Source organism: Vicugna pacos, chromosome 16 (assembly GCF_048564905.1).
Source record: "Vicugna pacos chromosome 16, VicPac4, whole genome shotgun sequence".
NCBI classification, from domain to species: Eukaryota; Metazoa; Chordata; class Mammalia; order Artiodactyla; family Camelidae; genus Vicugna; species Vicugna pacos.
The window spans coordinates 5,683,725-5,710,504 of record NC_133002.1 but is presented as its reverse complement, the minus strand read 5'-3'; the positions used below and the strand labels follow the sequence as shown (position 1 = coordinate 5,710,504).

The 26,780-nt window shown below is 48.1% G+C and overlaps 1 protein-coding gene across 6 annotated transcripts in view; it reads left to right on the top strand.

Annotated features, from left to right (window-relative positions):
* Nucleotides 1-9,559, top strand: part of ACACA (acetyl-CoA carboxylase alpha) — a 222,571-nt gene extending 213,012 nt beyond the window's left edge. For all 6 annotated transcript variants that reach the window (XM_072940295.1, XM_072940294.1, XM_072940296.1 and 3 more), the window contains 2 exons: nt 5,011-5,147; nt 6,652-9,559. In XM_072940295.1, the coding sequence (XP_072796396.1) occupies nt 5,011-5,147; nt 6,652-6,775 (261 nt within the window). In that variant the 3' untranslated portion in view covers nt 6,776-9,559. The remainder of the gene's footprint in view (nt 1-5,010; nt 5,148-6,651) is intronic.
* Nucleotides 9,560-26,780: the final 17,221 nt, after the last annotated feature.

Here is a 26,780-nt window from a genome sequence, read left to right as displayed (position 1 = left end):
TTAAGGTCAGTCTGTGGCATCATAATTGAGTGGGACAATTTTGTCAGTGGCCACTGGCAGCTTCTAGTGGAAGTTGGCATTGAAAGTCACACAAGTGTAAAATAAGAGGTTGTTCTCCAGTTAGGAGCGGCCGGCTAGGTAAATGGAGTGTGCGCGTGTGGCCAGGAGAGGCCCGCGCCGCCCTCCTTGCACATTAGTCACTAATGGACGTGCGCAGCCTCAGTGGGCACGGGGATGAGGAGGGAGCCAGTGCATACAGCTCTTCGGTCGCTCCTTCGCGTCCTGCCCCCTGGGGACAGTGTCTGGAGAGACAGTGTGTCATCGCCATCTCTTAGCCACAGAGAGAGCAGTTGTCTGTGTGCACAGACTCCGGGCCGGAAATCCAGTGCAGGAGACAGCCCGGCCCCACAGCTCAGGAGAAGAGGCCTGAGGACCCAGGTGTGTCCAAGAACTGAGCTGTCTCCCCTGCCGCCGTCCACAGGAGGGAGCGTTCCCGAGAGCTCAGTCCAGGAGCACAGGAGAAAGGGAAGGGCAGGTTATCCCACGATGCGGAAACCTTCCAGATTCTGTGGGCTCAGCAGAACCCAGTTTTCCTGTGGGCGGGTGATGAAATCTGCGGCGCCCTTGAAAGAAGAAAGCGTGGGAGTGTTCGAAAGCCGTGTGCTGCCTCTGAGGGGCCGGCGTGGGGGTCTGCTCGGTGTTGGGAAGGGCTGAAAACCTCAAAACCGTCAGCTTTTCTCAGTTCTTCAAACAGGGATGGATACTGTGCACTGTGTCTCTCCAGGGCAAAGACTGCTTGGTCTAGACCCCAGCTTTGCCCCAAGAAGTGGCCCTCTGATCCTTCCTGTGGTTACTGGCAGGGCAAGGCCCTTCATGATGGGCATCTATTAGCCGTGCTGTGTGTGTGTGTGTGTGTGTGTGTGTGTGTGTGTGTGTGTTTTCATAGAGAATTTCTTAAAACTCTTAATCTTGAAAAAGATTCTGGAACAGAAGATTTGAAGACAGTGTGATGTTACGTAACTGAGCAGTGTGATTCTCTTGTGTCCCGTAGATGAATTTGTTACCGTGAGTTATGGGATTCTGTTGGAATCCACAGGGACAGTCCTGTTGTGGGAACAAGTAGGTTTCATGGTTTCCCTGCAGGCAGGAGAGGGCATCCTCACTGCTCCCCAAGAAAGCAGCGAGAGCGGAGAGTTGCACTGGGTTGTAAGGACGAGGCACACATCTGTTTCATGGCCACATTTCCTTTCTCGATTCCCAGATCCAGAGCTTTAGGTGTGTGGTTTTCCAGTCTGATTTTTACCCCCCAGGTCCCAGTGGTAGAAATTGAGATGAGAACTGTGTGTGGAGCATGGAGAAGAATGTGGTCTTTGGAATCGCACACTTTTTGGATCCCAGCGTTGCCATTTACTGGCTTGGACATACTTAAGCCTCCCATTCCTCGTGTGTAAAATAGGGATGATGTTTATTTCACAAGGCTCAGTGCGTTTTAAATGACATAGTGAGTGTTGAGCATCACGTCTGGCACTGAGCTGACACTTGAAATACGCCAGCTTCCTCCTCCTCCTCCCTCAGCACAGTGTGTTAGAAGGTGGCCTGAGAGTTAAGAGCGTAACTGAGAGTGGTCTTGGTGGGAGCCACGTGCCCGGTGGCTTCTCAGTCAGTGTTCTTCGATTTGGCGTGCTCTGTTTGTCCACAGTCTAGGATGCCACAATACCTTCTGGCTGTCCAGGTAGCTCCCTGTTCGCCCTTACTCTGGACTTCCAAATGAGATGAGTGGTCATTGGAGGCCCCGGTGAGGATGGGAGAGAAAGAAGCACAACTGATAGGGTCGTTTGATTTCCACTGTCCCCAAGCTGCCCACGGACAAGTCTCATGCACCAGATGTTTGATGTGGGGCCAAGGAGGGAGGAGGTGAGGCAGAACCTGGGAAGAATTGCTTGGCCCTGTGGGGGCCGGGGGCTGAGGCTGGAGTGGCTCTCAGGAGATGGGGTCTAGCCCCACGGCTCCTTGCTGTTGTACCCCAGAGCCTCAGAGGCAATCACTCTGCTGAGGCGTCTCCAGGCAGCTCATGAGGTGAGTTATCTACAGGGCATGGTAATCAGGGCTCACATCCATCAGACTGTGCCCTGGTCACAGACCCAGGTCCTGCTGTACCACTGAGCAAGGAGGGCTAACAGCAATCCAATATGTTAGAAATGAAACTTTCCAAACGGGTCATTTAGATTTTGTAAGATAGACTAATTACTACATACAATTAGTGAGCTGAGTAGTGCCAGAGATACTTACCCACAGATGCAGAGAGGGATAAAGTGTCTGCTGAACATTTATTGTAAGGCCATTGTTGTGAGGTTTAATCATTGATATTTTGTTGGTATTAAAATGTTCTGATTGAGATGAGAGCAGACAGGTGACATGTGGGCCCAGGCCTGTCGTGAAGTTAGCAGCCAGCCTTTCACACATGCCACAGATCCACAGTGGGACGAATCAGCCACAGGTTGATCATTTTACGGAGGGAAGTAACAGCATAGGGTTGGCCCGTCCTTCTGGATGGCTGGAGCGATGAGTCTGCAGCTGTGTTCCCAGAGGGCAGACGAGGAACTGTGGACCCCCGAGCCCCAGACCCTCCCAGGTCTGTTCCAGAAGCCTGGGCTCTGCGGGTGCCAGCATTTGCTCACTCTTGCTAAAAGCGATGTTGACAAGGGCTGAGACCCCTTTGCCTTCACGTGCTCTGTGCTGTGATCCAAGCCTGCTGGGAGCTGTACCCACAGCTCAGCGGCAGAGCTCCTGCTTAGTTATGCACGAGGTCCTGGGCTCAGTCTCCAGCACCTCCATTTAACACCTAAAAAGAGAAACTTGATCAGCGTTTGACTTGGTGGTTGTCATCTGGTTGTATTTCGAGTGCAAATCTTTCATATGAGGGACCTGTATTTTCAAAAACTTGGAATGTGTTGCTTTAATTCTGTCTGGAAACGTTTTTAATGTTTAAACACCTAGCATATTCTGCGGCTGCAGGAGGGGAAGGCAGAAGAGTTTTCTCTGGAGGGTAGCTGGCTTTCCAGTGCGGTGTCTGAGCCTCGTTAGAAGCAGGCATCTCGTGAGCTAATACATTACACCAATCAGGAGAGTTATCTTAAGCCACAATTAATCTGCTCCCTGGCATATGTTGATAGGAAAGCATCATGCTGTTTCTTAATTAAAAGCAAACGGATTAAAAATGATTAATAAGAGTATTAAATATTCTCCTAAACTAAAGGCTTTGGGATTCTTGGGTAAATCTAGGGTTTTTTCTATTCTGAAACCCAGGAAGCATGCATTGTTTTATTTTTTTCCTCCCACCAAGTCCTCATAAGTCAGGGCAGGTAGGGAAGTCTAAATCACCAGTGTTGGAGATGGAAATATTGGTGTTCAGGTACAGTGGTTAGGGGTCCACGCGTCCCTCCACGTGGGGGGTGCAGGAGCCAGCGCGCGGGAGGTAAGAAACCACACTGCAGGCAAAGTGCCGCCACCACCCCGGGTCGGTGGAGACTGATGTGGTACCTCCTTTTTCTCAGAACAAAACGCTTCTCTGCCGTTCAGCCTCAGAGATGCTAACAGCCCTGCCCCAGGCACAGAGAGGTGGGCAGGCTCACTCAGGTCCGCACTTGGCCCCACCACCATGACTGGGATTGCTCAACTTTTTATTCGTGATCACAAACAGAGATGGGCAAATTTGGGACCAGAAAAGGAACTGGAGAAAAGGCGCATTGCTTATCCTTAATCCTGGGGCTTCTTAATCCTTCAACTGTGAAGGACTCCTTAAGAACTGTTAGAAATGGGGACGTCAGTTACATGACACGTAATGAGTCACCAGCCACAGCGAACTCGCCAGTCCGGTTAGAGATGGGAACGTGAGAGTCGGAAAGGAAACCATCCTTAAAGGCCGAAATAGGCCCTTAGGAGACGGCCCACCGCCCCTTGCAGGGTGTGGTGAGGACCTTCCACCGCGCTTTGCAGGCCCTGGAGCCTGAGCCGAGCATCTAGGTTTCCTGAGCCACCTCCTGAGAGCTCCCCAACGCACCCACCTATTAAATTACAGCGCCAACCTCATTGTCATTCTGACTTTGACTCAGTTAGTGATAACAGAGGAGGATAGCGCACCTTTAAATGACGAGCTTTGTGTTTAATTACCCAAACAAAATGACATAAATATGAATGAGCCCTAATGGCGGTACTTGGTTTTCCGGAAACCATTAACAAAACGATTCCTAAATGATTTGTAAAGAAAATGAGAGGAGAAGAGAGCCAGGAGAAGGCTATTAGGTTTCTAACACACTCCGGAATTATCATGGAGTCAACTACCTGGGAAATGCTCAGCTAAATGATCTTGAAAAAAGGAGGTGAGAGGTGGTTTGTTGAGACTCTCGCAGTGATGGACGGCTTGACCCTTTTGAAAACTAACAGAAAGCGAACTGGGGTCTAGGTTTCTGACCTGGTGGCTCTCCCCTGGCTCCAGGACTTCCCTCAACTCCGTGCCCCTCTGGCCTCGTCAGAAGGCCTCAGGCTCTGCAGCAGGAGACCGCCCCGACCAGGCTGCTCGTCCGCTGCGCCTGCTGGGACTGGTGACTCCCATTTAGATATCATGTCTCAGTTCCTCAAAGCAGCACACATTTCATTTTAGAAACACTAAGTAAACAGCCTTTCCCTCTCAAATCAGCACTTTCCTGAGCAATCGGTCAGCTGACTAAACCCCGCTAGCCTCTGTGGGCCAGGACCGGCGTCGGGGCGAGCACTGATGCCCCAGGGCGGCCCGGGTGGATGCTTCGAGTGTGCGCCTTACTCAGAAGCAGGACAGGGAGGATGAGGACGGCTCCTGGCTCGAGGCCTGTCTCCTCTTCCTCCTTCAAAGCCAGCAGTAATGGAGACCCGCGAACCTTTTTACGCCGAGCAAAGCCTCTGTTTGCGACGAACTCTCCAGATGCTGACGAATTAGGGTGTCCGGGGTGTCTGACCCGCGCCATCTGTCTGCAGGCCTATGTCTGGGACAATAACAAGGATCTAGTGGAGTGGCTGGAGAAGCAGCTGATGGAGGAAGACGGGGTTCGCTCAGTGATAGAGGAGAACATCAAGTACATCAGCAGGGACTACGTCCTCAAGCAGATCCGCAGGTGAGACCGCGGGGGCGGGGCGGGGCGCCGGGCTCCTCCGGGGAGGTGGGACCCGCTTCTCGAGGTGGGAGGCTTAAGAACACATGGTGAGATGACGATGCCTTCAGGTCTTTGGGGGTCGCCCTCCGTTTGAGATGCTGTGGTTGACCCACAGATAAGAACAGAGCCCTGAAGCACACGTCCCTCAGCGGCTGGTCCCCAGGGGCACTCAGTAACCTCAGCTCCATGGTGGCTTAGTTCACTGTGCCCAGCTGTCAGCGCCAAACATGCTGACTGCACCGTAGTTTCCTGGGAAACCACCTCCTCCTCTCCCCGAGCTGAGAATTAACTGCGTTTAGCGTCTTCCGTCTTCTCCATAGGCCGGGTGGTGGATGCTGCTGGCAGCTTTTTTTTAAACTTTCTATTTGGAAACATTTCACTTACAGAAAAACTGCAGAACTTAAAACGATACAGAGAACAAATCTGTACCCAGAGATGCCTGGGGTTTACATTTAACCCCATTTGCTGCGTCGTTTGTGTGTGTGCTCTTCCCTATCTATAGATTTTTTTCTGACCCACTTAAGGGGATGTTACACACGTCCCAGCCTGTCATGGCCCTTTACCCCCAAATACTTACGTGTACCTTTGCTTAATAGGGATATACTCTTACATAACCACAGTAAAACGGTTAATTTTTGCAAGCTGAACATTGATACCTTTTATCTAAATCACCATTTGTAGACCATGGTCTGTTGTCAGTTCGTATGACGTCTCCCCATGATGAGATTCAGGCGATGCATTCGCACGCAGACTAGTACGTTTGTGATGACATGACCTTCACAGGGTACCGCTGCCGGAGACACACGTCATCTGCCCCTCCTGATCACGCTGTTACTCACCTTCTCCACTGTGTGATTCCTGACTTTCCCCCTTGGCCCTAAAAAGTCTGTGGAGGCGCTTTGAGGCCATGCAGATTCCTGGTCCTCGTCAGAAGTTCCGCTCAGATTTAGCGTCCAGGGCTGAGTCTTGCCTGATCCAGTCTTGATGGTGCGGTTGCAGGATGACAACGTTCCAACTCCAGCACGACCTCCACAGTCACCTGTCTACTGCAAGCAGAAGCCCGCCCTCCTCCCCCGCTTATAGTTTATACGTTGTTGGTGTAGACAGTGAATGTCTGTTTTTTCCAATGATTTGTAATTCATTATTTTGATGCCCAAATGTCCCAAATTTAGCCAGCGGGAGCACTGTCATGCTGGCTCCACTGTCTTTGTGACGTGCTCCATCGGTTTTGGGTTTTGTTTTTCTGAGGTGCTTCCTCACTTTCTGATGCAGGAAAACGTTTCGGGTTCATCTGGTACCTACCTTGCTGCTGGGGACGCTTTCGTGTAGGAAAACAAACCAGTGGGGCAGGGACCGAAGTGTCTGCAGGGGAGCCTGGGGGGGTTTCTGGGGCGGTTGTGAAGCTGCCCAGATCTGGGCACTGCTGCCTCTCCCCTGTCTTCACTGTCCCCAATCTTCCCTCCAGCTTGGTACAGGCCAATCCAGAGGTCGCCATGGATTCCATCGTCCACATGACCCAGCACATCTCACCCACTCAGCGAGCGGAAGTCGTACGGATCCTCTCCACGATGGACTCCCCTTCAACGTAGGGAGAGCTTCCTGCCCAGCCCTGCCCTGCCTCCAGAGACCAGGGCTAGAGCGGCCTTTTACAACTGAAACCGCTGCAACGAGAAGGCACAGGCACGGGAATCAGTGGCATTTCGCTTCCCCTCGGATGTTTTCAGGTTACGCACGACATAGGATGTGGGGTCACAAAGCCCCTGGTCCAGCCCGCCGGTCACACACCTACCCGTTCAGTATTTATTACCCTGGCTGTGACTGCGGTCCTCTCTCCTTGCCCAGGATCTGAGAAGGCAATGAAGGGTACAGACACGTACCGTGAGGTCTTACTGCGCAAATCAGGGCTGCCTCCTGCCTGGACAGCCCTGGGGCCCAGCCCCGGGAGGTGGGAGTGGTTGCCAGGCTGTCAGCAGCCCTCGCTCGCCCCTGGCCCTGTGAGCCTGCAGCCACCGGCAGCAGAGGAGGGCTGGGGCCAAGGCCGCGGGTCCACGCCGGGTGCGGGGAGAGCAGGGAGCCTTGGGTCTGCTGCTTCTTTACCCCGCGCTCAGCCCGTACACTAGGCACCCAAGGTACTGCTTATGAAGGAAATTAGAGCATGAAATCTGCAGGCTCCTCAGAACTCAAAGATGAGGGCAGAGCCATGATCCAAGGAGCAGAGAAAGCAGAGACCAAGTCACTACTGTTGACTTATGGGCCCCGACCTTGGGCTCAGCTCTCTCAGAACCGCAGGGACGGATGACCTCCCACCACCCTGCGTGTCGCTGTGAGGCCAGTGCACGGGAGGCCCAGCCGCCCCCCGGGGGCCCCACAAGCAGTGCTGCAGCCCGAGGTGGCAGAGGGGGAGCTGGGGAGCTGCCCTTCCCGTCCCCGATGGAAAGTAGCGACTCATGCCACAAGGAGAGTGGCCCGGAGAGCCTCTCTTCTTAGGACTTGGAAGGTTGTTACCATGAAGCCTGGCGCAGTGGTCACGAGCGGTTAGCGGTGCCTACAGAGCCGTCACTCATGTTTCCGGGGCCCCCCCTTCTGACGCTCCTACCTGCTGTGGGTCTAGCTCCTCGAGCGCACACAGGCAGCATGAGCAGCTGGCCCCCTCCACGGCCTTCCCGCTGTGGGGAGGCTCCCGGGGAACACAGAACCCGTGTGACCTTCAGAGTCTCCACGACGCGTCATGGTGCTGCTGTCTTCCAGGCTCCCGGGTCCGTGTCCAGCCAACGGCAGGGGCCTCCTCACAGGTGACGGAAAGAGCTTACTGATTCCCCCTGATTTCCTGAAGCAAGAGTGGCAGGTGATCAGGGCTGGTGTAGCATCCGGTTCCCACCGTGCAGCTAATTTCACGTGTCACTGACAGCCACGGAAGAAATCAGTAAGACGTCAGGGAAGCAGCGGTACGAAGACTTCCGCGCACACTACAGTTTTGAGCCTTAACCCTACAGTCCACGTACAAGGAGGAGCTCCGCTCCCCTCCTCCAGGAGCTGTGTGTGCAGGCGGGCACTGTGGCCGGATTCGCCTCCAGGAGCCCGGAGCCTTGGGCAGGCTGCCCCGGGGCTCGGGGTGGGTGCCCCGGCTAAGAAAGGCGGGAAGAGGTGGGGAACAATTTCCAGTCCAGGGAGAACATCCTCTGTGCTGGCATTTGCCTACCCAGTAGGAACGGGATTCGCCTTTGACCAGGTTATTCCTCGACCCTGTTCTCCAGCAAGTCAGATTCCACACACCCACAGGCGGTGTGAAGGCCTGTGCTGCCCGGGCATCTCTTCAGAGGCAGGGTGGGTTACACCTGTTTACCTCCCCGCCCCCTCCCCGACCAAATTATGACACATTAAATGACGAGGTTTCCTCTCTGGAACTCAGTGATGCTCAGCCCCCACCCCCAGAGTGCCCGACTTCGGGGCTCACCCTGCACAGGGGCTCTTTCCTGGGGGGAGGTCAGGAAGCGCCGCGGGCACCGCGGCCCGTCGCACCCACGGCCCGTCACCCACGCGGGGCTCCTGAGGCGGGAGGAGGGCGAATGAGGCATTGCCCGAGGCTTGCCTGAGCAGAGGTGGCCACGTCGCCTGTTCAGCCCTGTTCACACAGCAGCCTTCACTTGTCTCATTGAGATTCGATGGACGCGTAGCCTGACGAGCAAGGAGCTTCTGTCAAATATACTCTTTTCACGTTTTGTTGAAATAAACCTCCACATTTGTAGAAAAGTCGCTGTGTGTCATTCCAGCCCACGCCCAGCGCCTCATTCTGGTTCCGCTCTGGGCAGGGGGGCTTAGCAGGGCGAGCCCTGCGCCTGCCGACAGCAGGACCGCTGTCAGGACAGGATGCCGCCCGGTGCTGCTGCGAATGAGCCTGTTCCGAGCCTGGTCGGCTTTTCGGATCCACGTGCCCTTGATGGCCTGGGCGGTTTCGTGGGTCTTGAACCTCTTGGTTTGCATGGTTTGCGGCGTTTTCTGCATCAAGTAGAATGGCAAACCGTTTTCAGAGATCACCTCCAGCCCCTTTTATAGACAGGTTTTAGATTCTCTGAATAATTTAGCTACTCCATGGCTTTTGAACACTAATTTTGGGCACAGAAAGGCACCAGGGACAGGAAACTCACGCATGTGTGCCTTCAATCCTCTGCCTCAGTTTCTATGAATCCACGAGGTTGAAGCAGGAATAACACTTGCAGAGAAAGACACAGGCCACAGGAGAGGGCGGGGAGGGGGGCGGGCCCCGGCCTTCGCTGACTGCTCCGCTCCCTGCTACGGCCGTCTCCTTTTAGGATGTATAATGTAGCAAAGGGTGGCTTTTTCAAAAATGAAATAAATTGTTAATTTAAAAAATATTTATCAGTTTGAATCACTCTAAACTAGATGTTTTACAAAGGGGAGTAAGAAGAGAGAGTCGGGATCCGGGGAAGCTGCCGCTCTCTGCCTCCAGCTGCTGCTGGGAGCGCTGGTCGGCACGGAGGCCCCGGGCCTGCGTCCGCCCTCCCGCAGCAGGAGACGAGAGCCAGACCCGAAGCGCGGACTTTAAGCTGGGTGGGTAAACCTATGTGGGACGTTCTCAGGAAGGTCAGCCCCGTGAACGGGGAACACTCCACTGCTGCCTCTGGGAACTCGTCTGATGTGTACAGTGCTTCCTTCTGTTGGGGAGTGACATTTCCTTCCTCAGTCTTTTTAATAGAAGAAAATGTAGAACAGCATTGGTATCGCTTTGGGGTAATAAGGAAGAGATGGAACAGCAAGTGTTCTGTGATCCAGTCCTGGGCCCACCTATCTTTCCACAACTGAAAAGCAAGCACACAGTGACTAACGCCGGTGCCTAGTGACCGTCACAGGGATGACCCTTCCCGCACGCCTTCCGGCGTGCGAGGCTCAGCACCAGGCTGTGGTGGGAGGCCTGCAGAGCTGCTGAGCTGGAGGTGAACCTTCACTCAAGTGCTGGCTCCTCGGTTTGGGCACAAGAAAAGTGACACCCAGGCCTGCCCTGATCCACCTGGTGAGGCAGGAAGTGCTAAAGGCCAGGTGAGTGGTGCAATTAGGGGCTGAAGCCCCTGTGCAGAGAGGCTTCCAGCCGGGAGAGTAAGACAGGTGTCCCCAGCCAGGCACCAACAGTTGCAAAGCTATTCAGGAGAGCCTAGGAGTGCTGGCTGTGAGCACAGCGGTCATCTGGGGGAGGAATGTGCCTGGAGACAGTGAGGCACCTTTGATGGTCTGGGGGAAGCCTGGGTATAAAGGTATAGAAATCAGTCTACTTGAGTGAGAAGAGCACAGTCTTGGGCACCAAGAAACCTGGCTCCAAGCTCAGCTCCATGTGTCTATGGCCCTGAGCAGGAGGGGCCACCCAGCAGCTAAGTCCAGGAAACACGGAGAGTAATGGGCGACTGATCAGCTATTTTCAGTACTCCAGAAATTTCACGTGTGCCTTGGTCAGGTGGCAAAGGCTCACCATACCATTCTGATATCTACGAGGTTTACCTACCCAGGAAGTGGTACTGGCTACCTACCGCATGCTGCCCGAAAGCTCTTAATCATAATAAATGATGGGAACAGGACATCTTCATAAATGCAGTATTTCAGTGAGCAACATCTTCCAAAACCTGCGGTTCCCTGTGACTGGTGGAGGGGCGGGCTGGTTACAGTGATTACGCAGCCTCAGCTCTGAGAGGACTTGGGACCCGCCAGGGGCTCAGCCCATTAGGAACAGTCAGGAGATGAGAAGGATGATAGCTCAAAGGGGGCTGAACGATGGGCCTGATCCCAAACGTTCTGATTCTGTGACTGGCCCTCGGGAGTGAGCAGAAAGGATCAGGGGTCCAGGCCCTGAGTTAGCAAAAAGCTAACAGAGCATTCTTGCCCATGCTAGCCAGGACTTTCATAGCCAGGTGAGGATACAGCAAGGCGTCTGCAGCCTAGAAGAGAGCCTTCACCCTGGAAGACATTATGCCAGATACAAAATGGGAAGTACTGTGTGGATTCCACTTACATGAAGTACCCAGAATTGTCAAATTCACAGAGACAGACAGTAGCACGGTCGTTCCCAGGTGCTGGGGGTCGGGGGGAAACGGGGAGTTACTGTTTCATGGGTGCAGGGCTTCAGTTTGGGATGTGAGAAAGTTCTGGAGATGGACAGTGGTGATCGCTGCATAACAGAGTGAGTGGACTCAATGCTCCTGAGCTGTGCACTTAAAAACTGTTAAAACAGTAAAAGTCTGTGCTGTGTATATTGTACTGCAATACAAATAAAAAATTCTGGAGTTGTAAAGTACAATAACACATGAAAAATTAAGTAGAAGGACTAAATAGTAGATTCAGGAAGGCAGAAGAAAGAATCTGAACTTACAGAGCAAAATTAGCCAACGTGGAGAACAAGGAGGAGAAAGAATGAAAAATGAACAGAAGCTCAGAGACCCACACAACAACATCAGGTGTAACAGCTGATGTGTAATGGGAATGCTGGAAGGAGAGTAAAGAAAGGGGCAGAAAAAAATATCTGAAGAAATAATGGCGGAAAACTGCCAAATAGGATGAAAACAATCTGCAGATCCAAGCAGCTCAATAAATCCCACGGAGGATAAACACAGATCTACACCTAGACACTGCACAGCCAACCTTTGGAAGACAAAGAGAAAATCTTCAAAGAAGCTAGAGGAAAGCAACTCATCGTGTGTCAAGGAACAACAAAACGACAAAGGCAAATAACAGCGATGGGAGCCGGAAGGCAGTGGGCTGGCCTAGTCAAAGTGCTACAAGAATTTAAAAGCAAAACCGTCGGCCAAGAACCCTACCGTCAGCAAAAGAGAGATGAAATAGACACTCTCCCCCTACAAATAAAGCAAGAGTTCATGGCTAGAAAACTTGCTTTCTAAGAACCAAAGGCGATCATTCAGGTGATTCCAGATGGTAATTTGAATCTACACAAAGATAGGAAGAGGCAGTTGAAAAGGTAAATGTATGAGTGAATATGAAAGAGTCTATGTGCGTGTTCTCTTTTAACTTTGTAAAAGACACTAAATTGCATAAAACAGTAATTATATTGCTGTATTTAGGGGGTTATAGCATATATAAATAATAAATATAATTACACAAAGGAAGCAGAAGGAAAACCAAGCTTATTAGAACCAAATTTTTGTATTTTACCAGAATTGTTAATATTTATCTCATAGATTGTAATGGAATTCCTAGAACAACTGCTAAGAAAATAACATAAAAATATATAGTAAATACAAATCATATCTAATGGGGGTTAATATGCAAAATATATAAAGAAATCTATAAGTCAACAGCAGAAAAACCAAAAAGAAACCTGATTTCAAAACGGGCATACAGATTTTCATCCAGTCAAGATGGCGGAGTGGTAGGACCATGAGCTCGCCTCTCCTCGTGACTATAACAAAACCACAGGTGAGTGCTAAACAACCATTAAAAAAAAAGACTGGAACCCAGCAAAAAAGATCTTCTTCAACTGGAAACATAAAGAGGGAACCACAGCAGGACGGTAGGAGAGGGTGGTCGTGATATAATCAGGCCCCATCACCCCCCAGGATGGGCGACCCACAAGCTGAAGAGTAAGTCGCAGAGGCCCTCCTAGAGGAGTGACAGTTCTGAGCCCCACGCCAGGCTCCCCGGGCACTGGGAGGAGGAAACCCCAGGACACCTGGTTTTGAAGGCCAGTGGGGCTTAACTCCAGGAGCCCCACGGGACTGGGGTAAGCAGAGACTCCATTCGCTTGGGAAGCCTGCACAGAATCTAGTGTGCGCCAGGTCCAAGGGCAGAGGCAGTGATTTCATAGGAACCTGGGCCAGACCTACTTGCTGGTTTTGGAGGGTCTCCTGGGGATGCAGGGGACAGCTGCAGCTCACCCTGGGGACATAAAAGCTGGTGGTGGACATTCCAGGAGTGTTCATCTACATGAGCTTTCCTGGAGGCTGACATCTTGTTTGGATCATTAGCACCAAGACCCAGCCCCACCCAACAGCCTGTAGGGAAGCCTCAGGCCAAACAACACGCAGGGTGGGAGCACAGCCCCACCCATCAGCAGACTCCCTAAGCCACAAAGGCCTCTAGACACAGCCCCACCCACCAGAGGTCCAGGACCAAGCTTCACCTAGCAGTGGGCAGGCACCGGCTCCTCCTGCCAGGAAACCTGCACAAGCCTCTAGTCCAGCCTCATCCACCAGGGGCAGAAACTAGAAATAAGAAAACAATAATCCCAAAGCCTGTGGAAGGAATCCACAAACACAGGCCAGACTCTACACTGGGACCAGCTGGACCCTGGCCCTTGGGTGATGAGAGAGGAGTGTACTGCTGGGACACACAGGACGTCTCCCACAGAGGGCCACTTCTCCAAGGTCGAGAAAGTAATGAACCTACCTAAAAATACAAATAGAAAGATAGACAATATGAGGTGGGAGAGGAATATCTTCCAGGCCAAGGCACAAGTCAATCCCAGAAGAAGAAATAAGTGATGAGGAGATAGGCAATTTATCCAGGAAAAAGTTAAGAATAATGATGGCAAAGATGTTCAGAGAACTCAAGAGGAGTATAGAAGCACAGAGTGAAGTTTGTAGCAAAGAGTTGGAAAATATAAAGAACACCCAAACAGAGTTGAAGAATAAAATCACTGAAATGAGCAACACACTAGAAGGAACCAAGAATAGACTAAATGAGGCAGAAGAACAGATCAGTGAGCTAGAAGACAGATTAGTGGGAATTACTGCAGAATAGAAAAAAAAAAAAAAGAAGAAATGATGATAGTTTAAGAGAACTCTTGGACAACATGAAGTGCACTAATATTCACATTATAGGGATCCCAGAAAGAGGAGAGAGAGAGAGGACCTGAGAACATTGTTGAAAAGACGATAACTGAAAACTTCCCTAACCTGGGAAAGGAAATAGTCACCCAAGTCCATGAAGCACAAAGAGTTCCAGACAGGATCAACCCAAAGAAGAACACACCAAGGCACATAGTAATCAAATTGATAAAAATTAAGGAGAAAATATCAAAATCAGCAGAGGAAAGCAACAAATAACATACAAGGGAACTCCCATAGGTTATCAGCTGATTTTTCAGCAGAAAGTCTACAGGCCAGAAGGGAGTGGCAAGATATATTTAAAGTGATGAAAGGGAAAAACTTACAACCAAGAATACTCTATTCAGCAAGGCTCTCGTTCAGATTTGATGGAGAAATCAAAAGCTTCACAGATAAACAAAATCTAAAAGAATTCAGCACCACCAAGCCAGCTTTACAACAAATGTTAAGGGAAACTCTAGTCATCAAACCACAAGAAAAGAGAACAAAAAGAAGAAAGAGAAAAAAAGAAGAAAAGACCTACAAAAGATTGCTTTGGCAATTTGGAATCTTTTACGGTTCCGTATAAATTTTGGAATAGTTTGTTCTAGTTCTGTGAAAAATGTTGTGAGTACTTTGACAGGGGTTACATGGATCTGCAGATTGCTTTGGGTAGTTGGGCCATTTTGATCATGTTGATTCTTCTAATCCAAGAGCACAAGATATTTTTCCATGTCTTTGTATTGTATGCAATTTTCTTTATCAGTGCTTTACAGTTTTCAGTGTATAAGTAACCTCCTTGGTTAAGTTTATTTCTAGATATTTTGTTGGTTTTGATGCAATGGAAATGTTTATGCCAGTTATTAAATTCTGGTTTTTGAAGTACAACCAATCAATCAACGAAGTGAATGAAGGGCCACAAATGGCAAAACATCCTTCTCTTTTATGGGTGAGTTGCATTCCATTGCATAAATGTGCTACGTCTCCTTTACCCATTCATCCATTGATGCACTTAGGATGCGTCCATGTCTTGGTGATTGTAAATAGTGCTGCTGTTAATAGCAGGGTGTCTGTGCCTTTTTGAATTGATGTTTTTGTTCTCCTTGTGTTTGTGCCCAGGAGTGGAACTGCTGGGCCACGCGGTTCTGGTTTTGGGTTTTTGAGGAACCTCCATATTGTTTTCCATAGTGGCTGCACCAATTTACATTCCCACCAACAGTGTACAAGGGTTCCCTTTTCTCCACATCCTTGCCAACATTTGTTATTTGTGTTCTTTTTGATGACGGCCATTCTGACAGGTGTAAGCTGATGTCTCGTTGTGGTTTTGATTTGCATTTCCCTGCTATTAGTGATGTTGAGCAACTTTTCATGTTCCTGTTGGCCATCTGCATTTCCTCTTTTGGAAAAATGTCCTTTCAGTTCTTCTGCCCATATTTCAAATGGGTTGTTTGTTTGCTTTTTAATTGAAGTATAGTTGATTTAAAATGTTGTTTTAGTTTCTGGTGTACAGCATGGATGGACTCGGAGGGCATCATGCTAAATGAAGTAAGTCAGATAGAGAAAGACAGATACTGTAAGGTATCACTTACATGTGGGATCTAAAAAATACAACAAACTAGTGAATGTAACAGAAAAGAAACAGACTCACAGACATAGAAGGAATTAGTGGTTACCAGTGGGGAGAGGGAAGGGGGAGGGGCGAGGGGAGGGGGAGGGTTAAGACGTACAAAATATCAGGTATAAGTAAGCTACAAGGGTGTATTGTACAATGTGGGGAATATAACCAGTATTTTATAATAACTATAAATGGAGTATAACTTTTAAAAATTGAATCACTATATTGTATACCTGTAACATATAATATTGTGTATCAACTATACTTCAATTTAAAAAATATGATATTGTAAAATAAGTACATAAAACTTAAAAAATCCAAAAAAAAGCATACAACTTAAATAGGCATTTCTCTGAAGACTATATACAAATGGCCAACAAACACATGAAAAGATGCTGAACGTCACTAACCATTAGAGAAATGCAAATCAGTCACAACGAGGTATCATCTCACATCCATTCAGATGGCTTCTAGCGAAAAAACAGAAAACACTGTTGGCAAGGAAGTGAAGAAATTAGAACCCTTTGCACTGCTGGTGAGATTGTAAAATGGTGCAATCACTATGGAAAACAGTATGGCAATTCCTCAACTGAGTTAAAAACAGATAACCATGCGATCCAACAATCCCAATTCTAGGTATATGTCCAAGAGAACTGAAAGCAGGGGGGAGGGTAGAGCTCAGTGGTAGAGTGCATGCCTAGCAAGCATGAGGTCCTGGGTTCAATCCCCAGTACCTCCATTTAAATCAATCAATCAATCAATACAACCTAATTACCCCCCCCTAAAAAGTATACAGTGCTGTATGTCAGTTATATCTCAATAAAACTGGAAGGAAAAAAAAGAATTGAAAGCAGAGTCTTAAACAAATATCTGCACACCTATAATTCACAGCAGCATTATTCATAATAGTCAAGATGTGGAAATGACCCAATCCATCTGATGAATGGATAAACAAAATGTGGCATATACACACAATGGAATATTATATAACCTTTAAAAGAAAGGAAATTCTGACACATGCTACAACATGAATGAATCACACAAAAACGACAAGTACTGTATGACTCCATTTATATGAGATGTCTAAAGTAGTCTAAATTTATGAAAAAGAATGTACAGTGGTGGTTCTCAGGGGATGGGGGAGGGAGAAATGGGACATTACTGCTTAATGTGTATAGGGTTTCAGTTTTGTAAGATAAGTAAGTTCTGGAAATCTGTTGTACAACAATGGGAATATACTTAATATTACTGAACTGTACACTTAAAAATGGTTAAGATGGTAAGTTTTATGTATTTTTACCACAATTTAAAAAAAAGAATAAATACATAGTAAATACAACAACAATGTAATTAAAATGGCATACTGCGTAATGCAAAAGAAGGCATTAATGGAGGAACAAATGGGCAAAAACCGTTATCAATAATTAAGTTAAATTTGAAAAGACGAAACACTCCAATCAAAAGGCAGAGACTGTCTAACTGGCTACAAAAAATTCAACTCTATGCTGTCTGCAAGAAACACTTTAGATTCAAAGATACAAATAAGGGTAAAAGTAAAACCACACACCATATAAACAGTAAACTTCAGGAGAGCTCGAGTGGCTACATTAACACTGGAAAAAAATACATTAAGATAAATATCACTAGAGACAAAGAGGAACAATTATAATGATTAAAGCATCAATTTATCAGTAAACTACAACAATGATAAATAAATACACACACCTAAAAACAGAGCCCCAAAATACATAACGCAAGAAGTAAATGAAAGAATAGACAGTTCACCAGTGACAGGTCCCTGGATCGATAGCTTCCACCCTAAGAGACTGGAAAGAAACGGAGAACAAACAACCCAAGGCGAGCAGAAGGAAGGAAAAAGTAAGGATCAGAGTGGCAACTAATGAGGTAGAAAACTTAAAAATAGAGAAATATCAATAAAACCAAAAGTTAGAGCTTTGAAAGGATTTTTTAAAAGATGACAAACAAGAGAGAAGACAAAACTTCCAAAATCAGAAATGAAAAAAAAGATATTGCAGCTGACCCTACTGAAATTAAAAGGATTAATAAAGGAATATTATCAACAAGTTAGACAACTTGGATAAAAATGAACGAACTCCTAAAAAGACACAAATTTACCAAAACTGATTTGAGAAGAAACAGAAAATCTGAACAGACCTATACCACATAAAAAAATTAAATTAGTAATTAAAAATCTCACAGAGCCCAGTCCTAGAAGGCTTCACTGGTGAAGTCACTATCAAATATTTAAAGAAGAAATACCAATCTTTCACAAACTTCATCGGAAGACCAAAGAGAGAACATTTTCCAATTCACTCTAAGAAGCCAGTATTATCCTGATACCAACACCGTCAAAGACATCACGAGAAAACTGCAGACCAGCATCTCTCATGAAGACAGACGCAAAAATCCTTAGTAAGTATCAGCAAATCAAATCCGGCAACATATTACAAAATCATACACCAAAACTATACAGCCAGGTGGGATCTGTCCCAGGAGTGCGAAGCTCGTTGAACATCAATATGAATTAGTGCAATACACTATATTAATAGAATTAAGGACAAAAACCACATGATCATCTCAACAGATACATAAAAAGCATTTGGTAAAAGCCAACGCCTATTCCAGATAAAAATTCTCTACAAACTATGAAGAGAAAAAGATTTCCTCGAACTGATTTTAATGGGCATCTATGAAAAACTTCAACTAATATCATTATTAATGGTGAAAAACTTAAGTGTTTTTCCTCCTAAGATCAGGACTAAGGCAAGAATGTTAGCTCTTGCCACTTCTACTCAGCATCGTATTGAAGGTTCTGGCCACTGCAATAGTCTAAATAAATAAAAACTAAAGGCCTATATATTGGAAAGAAAGGATTAAAACTGTATTTATTCACAGATGAAATGATCCTGTGTGAGGAATCCATTTAAAAAGATAGAAATAATAAATATATTCAGCAAAGTCACAGGGTACAAGATCACTAAACCACTACCAAAAAAATCAACTGCATTTTTATATACTAGTAAGGAACAATCCAAAAGTGCAATTAAGGAAACATTTCATTGATAAGATCACCAAAAATAATAAAATATTCAGGAATAAATTTGACGAAAGTGCAAGATTTGTACACTGAAAATTATAAAACATTGCTGAAAGAAACTGAATATAAATAAACAAGGAGACATTCCACGTTCATGGATTGGAAGATAAAATTGTTAAGAAGGCAATTCTCCCAAAATTGATCTATAGATTAAATATAATCCCTATAAACATCTCAGCAGGCATTTTTATAGAAATTAACAAACTTATCCCAACATTTACATGGAAATGCAATGGACCCAGAATAGCCAAAACAGTTTTGATAAAAATTTAGAGGACTTAAACTATCCAATTTCAAAACTTTCACTGGTGTAAAAACAGGCCAATAGAATCAAACAAAATTAAGAGTCTAGAAATAAACCCTCACATTTTTGGCCGACTGATTTTTCCAGAAAGGAGTCAAACCAATTCAATGAGAGGAAAATAGTCTTTTCAACAAGTGATACTGGGACAACTGGCTACTCATATGCAAAATTATATTTTTAGAACCTCACATCACAGGCAAAAATTAACTCAAAATGGATTACAGATCTACATTAAAAGTTAAAACTATAAAAACTTCAGGAAGAAAACATAGGAGAAAAATCTTTGTGACACTGGGTTGGGCAAAGATTTCTTGAGATCCGACACCAAAAACAATCCATAAAAGAAAAAAAAAGGATAAATTGGAACATCGAAGTTTGAAATGTGATTCAAAAGACAGCATTAAAAATAATGAAAAAGCTAGCTACAGACTGGGAGAAAAGATTTGCAAATCATTTTCTGATAAAAGATTTATATTTAGAATATATGAAGACTTCTTACAATGCAGTGAGACAAACAACTCAATTAAAAATGAGCAAAAGATTTGAATAGACAGTTCACAGAAGAAGGTAGATATATGAATGGCTAATAAATGCATGAAAAGCTGTTCTACATCACTAGTCATTAGGGAAATATAAATTAAAGCCACAGTGAGAGTCCAGGGCTTACTAGAATGGCTATAATCATAATTGAGATGATGAGAATTAGGCTGTGGAGCAACTGGAACTCTCACACATTGCTGGTGGGCGCATAAAGTGGTGCAGACGATGTGAAAAACAGCTGGCAGTTTCTCAGGAAGTTAAATATAAACTTACCATATGACCCAGTAATTCTGCACCTAGGTATCTAGCCAAGAAAAACGAAAACATGTTCCACAAAGATTTGTGAGTCTTTATATCAGCTTCATACATAATGGCCAAAATCTGGACACAATTCAAATGGTAATGAAAAGGCAAAGAGAGAAGCAAAATGTGGCTGGTGTATCCACACAGTGGGTACCAGTCAGCAACAAAAAGAAACAAACTACCCAGATATGGTCAGTGAAAGAAGCCAGACACAAAGACTACACATTGTATGATACCATTTATATGAATCATTCAGAAAAGACAAATCTATCGCTACAGAAAGCAGGTCAGTCATTGCCTGGGGCGGGGATGGAACTGAGGATTGACTGCAAACCAGCGAGAGTTACTTGTTGGGGTGATGAAAATATTCTAAAAGTACAGTGTGTTGATGGTAGCACAACTCTACAAACTTATTAAAAACCACCAAATTCTACATTTACAACGAGTGAATTTTATGGCATGTAAATTACACCTCAATAACAAAGCAGCAAAAAAACTTTAACAAGCAAGGGTGTGCTAACCCTACCACCAGCACCCAACAGCCTGCCCTGCTTCTGTTCCCACAAACTCCTTCTCTGACACCCACCGCTCTCCCTGCAGAGACCCTCCCAGACTCCCCAGGGAGTGCTTTATACATCTTCTGTCTACCCTCCCATAGGACTCATCCTCCTCCAGATCAGAGCTGTGTCCACTGGCTGCTCCCTTCTCAGTTCCTCAAGAAAAGCTTGTTAAGAGAGAAGCAAAAAACTCTGAAGTGCCTTCTGTGGGTCGCGGGGATCTCTCACGTGGGAATAAAGTTGAAACTTCTACTCAGCGGCTAAGCACAGACCCTAGTACCTTTCTAAGTTAATCGAGTTACAGATGATCTTTTTAGGATCATTTTGCTTCTGTGACCCATTTTACTACTACTTTTCCTCCAGATCTACTCTGGTCTGCCTCCCTCTGATCCGGCGCAACCAAGTCCCTACCCTGTGTGTGGCGGGGCCCAGCAGGATGACGCTGTGGGTGAGGGGCTCCAGGCACCTGCAAGCAGCCCGCAATTCCTGGTACTCCCACGCACACTTCACAAAAACCAGGCAGAGTCCTGCACTGTGTTTCTGTGGCCTTAAGTCCCAGCAGAGCCCTATCTGATGCTCTTCCCTGCAAGCCACAGCCCTGCTCCAGGCCCAGGCTGGGTTGACTTACTAAGCACCCAACAGGCATGTAAACAGTATCTCCTCACAGATACTCCCTCTGGTCCAGACACTGGCTGAGGAGTGGGGAGACCCTGAGGAGGGGAACTCATGTCCCTCTAGGAGCTCCACCTGGCGTCACCGCCAGCAGTGAGGGGACTTCATACCTAACCCTGGTCACAAGTGCACACGCTCAACCAGCCGGCAGCAGGGCCTACCCCAGGCAGAGCACTGTGCAAATGCCGCCGGGCAGGGCTGCTGGTCGCCAACCCCTGTGATCGATCGGCGCCACCTGGAGGGAAGGTGCCTGCCTTCCACGCAGGCTCCTGGCTCAGCCCCGAGCGCTGCAGACACTACCTCCAACCCTTGATACACTGGTCAAAAGTCAGACACCCAAACCGCTTCTAGGCACACGCGTTAGTGCAGTTATGGGAGGGGGGAACCAACCACTCAGCTCAGCAAAGCATCTGAAAGGCTACCCTAAAATATCTGCATATTGAACGACCAAGGACAGTTAAACTTTCAAAGGGAAGAAGATCAAAGTGCTGTCATCTTTTAATTTAATCCTTTTGTTGCATCAATGGTCTTAAGAGGGATGAGAGAGATCAAAATAAAAATGGAAACAAACTATATCTTTGTGGCTGTTGTGTTTTAGTCTTTTTTTCCTCAATTTGGGCCACAAAATAGGTCAGCTCCATTACTGATCAGCCTTCCCACAAATATTTAAAACAAATTGAATTGCACACCCAATACCCATCACAATTACACCAGGCACAATAACTAAATTAGCAATTCAACAAAATAATTGGAAATGCGATTCTCTCTATCCCACCAGTCTCCCTCGAGGGTTTAGCCGATCTATGGGGGAAAACTCCGCTTTCCTAATTCTGCAGCTAATTAGAGACACACTTGTAAATGAAGTTGTTTGTCTTAAAGTTGAAATTCTCTTCTGGGGGTGGCGGAGAAGGAAGGAGAGAGGAGAGAAGCCTTTCCTTCTCGTCTGGATCAAGTGGATAAACAGGTATGAAGAGCGCCCACCTGGGTTCTCAGCAGCAGCCATGCCTACAATTAATAAAGCATCACTGTTTCACCGTCACTTGTCTGGTAGCGAACGACCTCAGATGAGCCAGCCTGGTTGACATCCTCGCCGAGAGAGGAATGCTTTTTAAAGGCCCTGGCGACTGGTCGTGTGGGCCATGTGGCGCTGCTCTTTAGGGACCCACAGGACAACAGGAGGGTCAGCTCCCACCAGGACCTGCGCGTTTGGACCCGGGGAACCAAAGACTCATCCTGCCAGGAAGCAAAGGGGAGGCTCCCGCACCGAGCAGACCCTGCCCTCCTGTGGACGGCCCCGAGCGGCGGGCCAGGACCTGCTGGGCCGCGTGGTCCGCCAGCCAGAGGCGGCAGTCGGCCTTGGCCCACTCGCTCGCGCCACTCCTGGAGAAGCAATCTTGAGGTTTCAATTAGGCCGTCCTTGGCCTCTTTTTGTTCCTTCAGGAAGGAAAATCTCGATTTAATTATATAACTGAGAACTAGGCCTCGCATTCGTCCCCTCTTACCCTCCTCCACGAAGATCAGGATGTGACCTTAAAACGCCAAGTCTCCACAGGGCCGCGCGGGCTCCAGGCGCAGGGCGGGCGGGGGGCTCCCCCTCCCCCAGGCGCAGGCCCGCCAGGGCCCCGCAGAGAACAAAGGCCTGACCTTACTGGGGAGGCCCACACATGAAACAGTGGCCCTGGGGCCTGGGGAAGCCTCCGCTCCCAAGATCCTCCTGGAACATCACAGCACCCAGGTGGGGGGTGAGGCGGGCCAGGCGGCTGCTGAAATGCTGATAAGTGAACTCCGTGCACCTGCTCCTTACTGCTTATCTCCTCCAACAATGTGAACTTGGAGTTACCGCGATTAAAGCGTTCCGCATTAGCCTTACACTTAGCTCTTAAAACCAAGTGCGATGTGCTACAACTTTAAAGGACACAAGAGTCAAACTGGAAAATAATTTCATGGCATCAGGGAGTCCGTTCCCGGCCCGATCCCTCCAGAGGAGAGAGGGGGCCGGGTTAGCTCCCCCAGCCTCCCCCTCAGTCATGCCAGGCACCGAGGCAGGAAGCTGCTCACTTCCCTTCACCCAGGTGTACCCCAGGTCACACTCCAGGTCACCACTCATCAGGAGCAGGCCCTACCCACGAGGGCGCTGTTTCCCTTGGCCCTGGGACAGCTGTAGCTCTCACTGCCCCATCTGTTATCACTTACCGCATTTTCCATTTTGACCTTTGCAACAACTTGCAAAAGATCGGGAAATACTCATAGACTTGAGCTGGCCAATCCAGGAGCCACCAGCCACACTGCAAGGGCTCAGAAGCCACATGTGGCTGGTGCGTACGGAATGGACTGCATTCCCATCACCCCAGAAAGTGCTCCTGGACAGCTGTGGTCGATGCTCTGGACACTCCTACGGTTAGAAGAGGCCTCTCTTGGGCTCCTCGCAGGAGAGAGGAAGGCAGCTGGCCACGAGGGCGCAGGAAGCACTCAGAGCTCGGAGCTGCCCTCAGCCTGGAGGGGCAGAAACCACAGAGCAGCAGGCAAATCGCCTTGCGCTCAGTGCCAGCTACACCTGCGCACGAGCACACCTGTCTGTCCCAGGGCCGGGCTCTCGCAGGCAGATATTAGCACCCTAGAAGCCAGGGCCCCGGGCACCTGGGCTGCTGCCCTCCTGCCAGGCTGAGCTCTCACCTTGAAGAGCCAGAGCCCTGGGAAAGCGATGCCAAGCCTGAAAAAGGGCCAGAGTCTGGGCTGCCAGGATCCCCGCCAGGATTAACAGAGGCAACTCTGATGAGACCCAGGTCAGAGAGTGCTGGACTCACTCGACTGAAGAGAAGAACAGAGCCCACCTGGAGACCAGGTCACCTGCCCAGACAAACCTCGGCTACATAAACCTCCGCCAGCGTCTGGCCCACGGAGGAGGTCAGCACATACCTGAGTGAACGGACAGGAAAAACATTCTTCCATCTGTTCCAGGCCAAGGTCTACCAAGCTGCCTTTACCTAGGAGCAGCTGCTTGAGGACGGGGAGGTCCTCAGGAACCAGCGGGGCTGACCCTCCCAGTACGGAGGGGGACCCCAAGGCCCAGAGGTCAAAGGCTTCCTCAAGGTCACACCCCAGCAGGTTTGATTTCTGGTCCAGGATTTCTCCCACTACTCCAGCTTCTGTTCATTTCTGTCCTTGATGCGAACCGTCGCATCAGCCCATTCCAGGACTAATTCTGTGTCCTCAAGTCTATGTGAGAACTGGGTAACATACCCTAAACACCTTGGGGAAGGGCGGTTCGGGGCAGCAGACGCAGCCAGCACCACGGGATGAGGAGACACTGGCCCAGAGCGGCCTGAGCTCATTTGCAACCCAGCCATAAAGAGGAAGATGGGGTGAGAGGAGGTGGTACTGTTTCCATGCCTACTGAGGACCTTTTTCTACCCTATCAGTAATATGGGATTGCCTTTTTTTCCCCCTACAGGCTTCTAAATTTTCTTTCCTGAGAATTCAGTGTCCTTGACCTCAGCAAATGCACTGAGAACCCTGAACCAGGGAAATAAACCAAGCAAACTTCTCAGGACTATAAATGCTGCCGAGGCAATGACCTCATTGGCAGACCCCACACGATGGGCAAGAAAGGCCTGGTAAAGGAAATCTATAGATTCACAAGAAAAACATAAGTTAGATAGGGCATACTCACTCGGCATTTACACCCCTCCTCTCCTCCCCAGACAAGGAGCGGTAATGAGGACTTCATCAATACAGCTGCTGGACAAACTGAATATATACAAATCAGCAGGGCGATGTGGATCCCCGGAACTTACGAGAGAATCAGTTAATGAACTTACCAAACTACTGGCAATTATTTTTGAAATGTTACGAAGAAAGAGAAAGCAAAAAGAAAGATAACAAGGTAGATAAGCTTTAAACAAATAAAAAAAGAATGAGTAACGCAAGCTCGACTTCATTCCTAGCACAACTGCCCCCGGTAAACAAGCACATGCGTAAATGAAAAAATACAAACTCAAGACACAGAAAACAAGGTGCATTCGCCTTAGACAAGGCTCACTGCTCGTATCTGCCCTGATTAACCGCAAGGACGCGGGGCAGCCTATCAGGGTGTGAGCAGAGGGGAGGCCGCCCTGACATAAACCCCCCACACTCCTGCAGCCACAGCCTCGGGCTTCTCCACTGCGCCCCCTACCTCTGCTCTCAGCAGTTTTGCTGAGACCTCACTTGGGAGTCTGGCCCAGGAGACACACATCTTGGTATCAACACGCCCCAAATCCAGAGTGACTGCCGCGTGGTGGGGAATGGTGCCCAGCTTCATGATGAATGTCACATTTGGAGCCATTGAGCCTCAAACTCAGCTCCTTTGGGATGAAATGGTAAGAGATAAAAAGGCTATAATCTTGGAGAGGTCATAGCTATGTAAGCGGAGACCAGGAAACTCCACCTCTAAAAGGGCACAGCTTTTCTAAACTGGAGACGCAGAGTGTTGCTGGCCTGGTCGGAGCTGGCTTTCTCCGGTGCTCTGTTGGCTCTCAGGGTTTCCAAGTGCTCGATGAGTGTTCTTGGATGGTGACCCTGGAGAGAATGGCTACACACCAAAAACAGTACAGAGCAGCTGGGAGGAACACCAACCCATACAAAACAGGGAAAAGCCACCAGAGAGGTCCCCAGGATAAAGGCACTGAAAGTAGCAGGAGCCCGAAAACCAGAGCGGAGAGTGGGGAGAGCAAATTACATGCGATCCAGGGGCCAGAAAAAATACATGTGAGCCAGGGAGGGAGAGGACGGTGTCACTTTCTGTTTATCCACCATCTTTCATTGGAGCATCTCAAAGCACATTACAGGCAGCAGCTCTTTAATCCTCCCAGAGGAGGATGCTGACTTGAAGGGTTCCCTGGGGAGCAAGAAATAAACCCCAGGATCAGACTCCAGGGCCAAGCTCCTCTCTGCCTCTCAACACCCTTTGTTGCAGATGGCCCAGCCGGGGCGGGTGACAAGTTCACGGGCCCTGCGACAAGCCTCCATCACACGTACCGACAGCCTGCAAAACATTTGGACCCTTTCCCTAGGTTCACTTTACTCCTAAAAATACACGCCAAGAACAACAGTAACTTCAAAAAACAATAACCAAGCTTTATGCACAAATGTTTCCCAGTAACGTTATTCATAATAGCAAATAATTGCTAACAATTGAACGTTCTACAAGAGGGGACTTGGTTCAGTACTGAAACTACACGCCCCCAATGGAATTACTAGGTAGCAATTAAATTACTTAAGTGATATCTTAAAATACTTAAGTGATAAACATGGAAACAACATTCTCCTGTACTATTTTAACTATTAAAATGCAGAATGCTATGTACTACCGGTTCTCAACTGGTGGTGTGTGTGTGTTATGTGGAGGGGGATGGCTGTATGAGCATTTTTTTTATTACTTTTCAAAGGGTAAGTAAAACAATTTCAAAACAGTCCAAAAGTCAGTCTTTCAACCTAGCTGCTCCCCGGCCCCTCCCCGCAGGAGGAGTCGGGCTAGCCCGCGTCACGGCACCCGCACACGGGCAACCAGGCCACTCACGTTAACGAGAAGGGGTATTTCCGGGCGGTGGGATTACAGCTGAATCTTATTTTCATGTTTCTACTACTTTCGTGTAATTAATTTTTGACAGAAATAAACTGAGAAA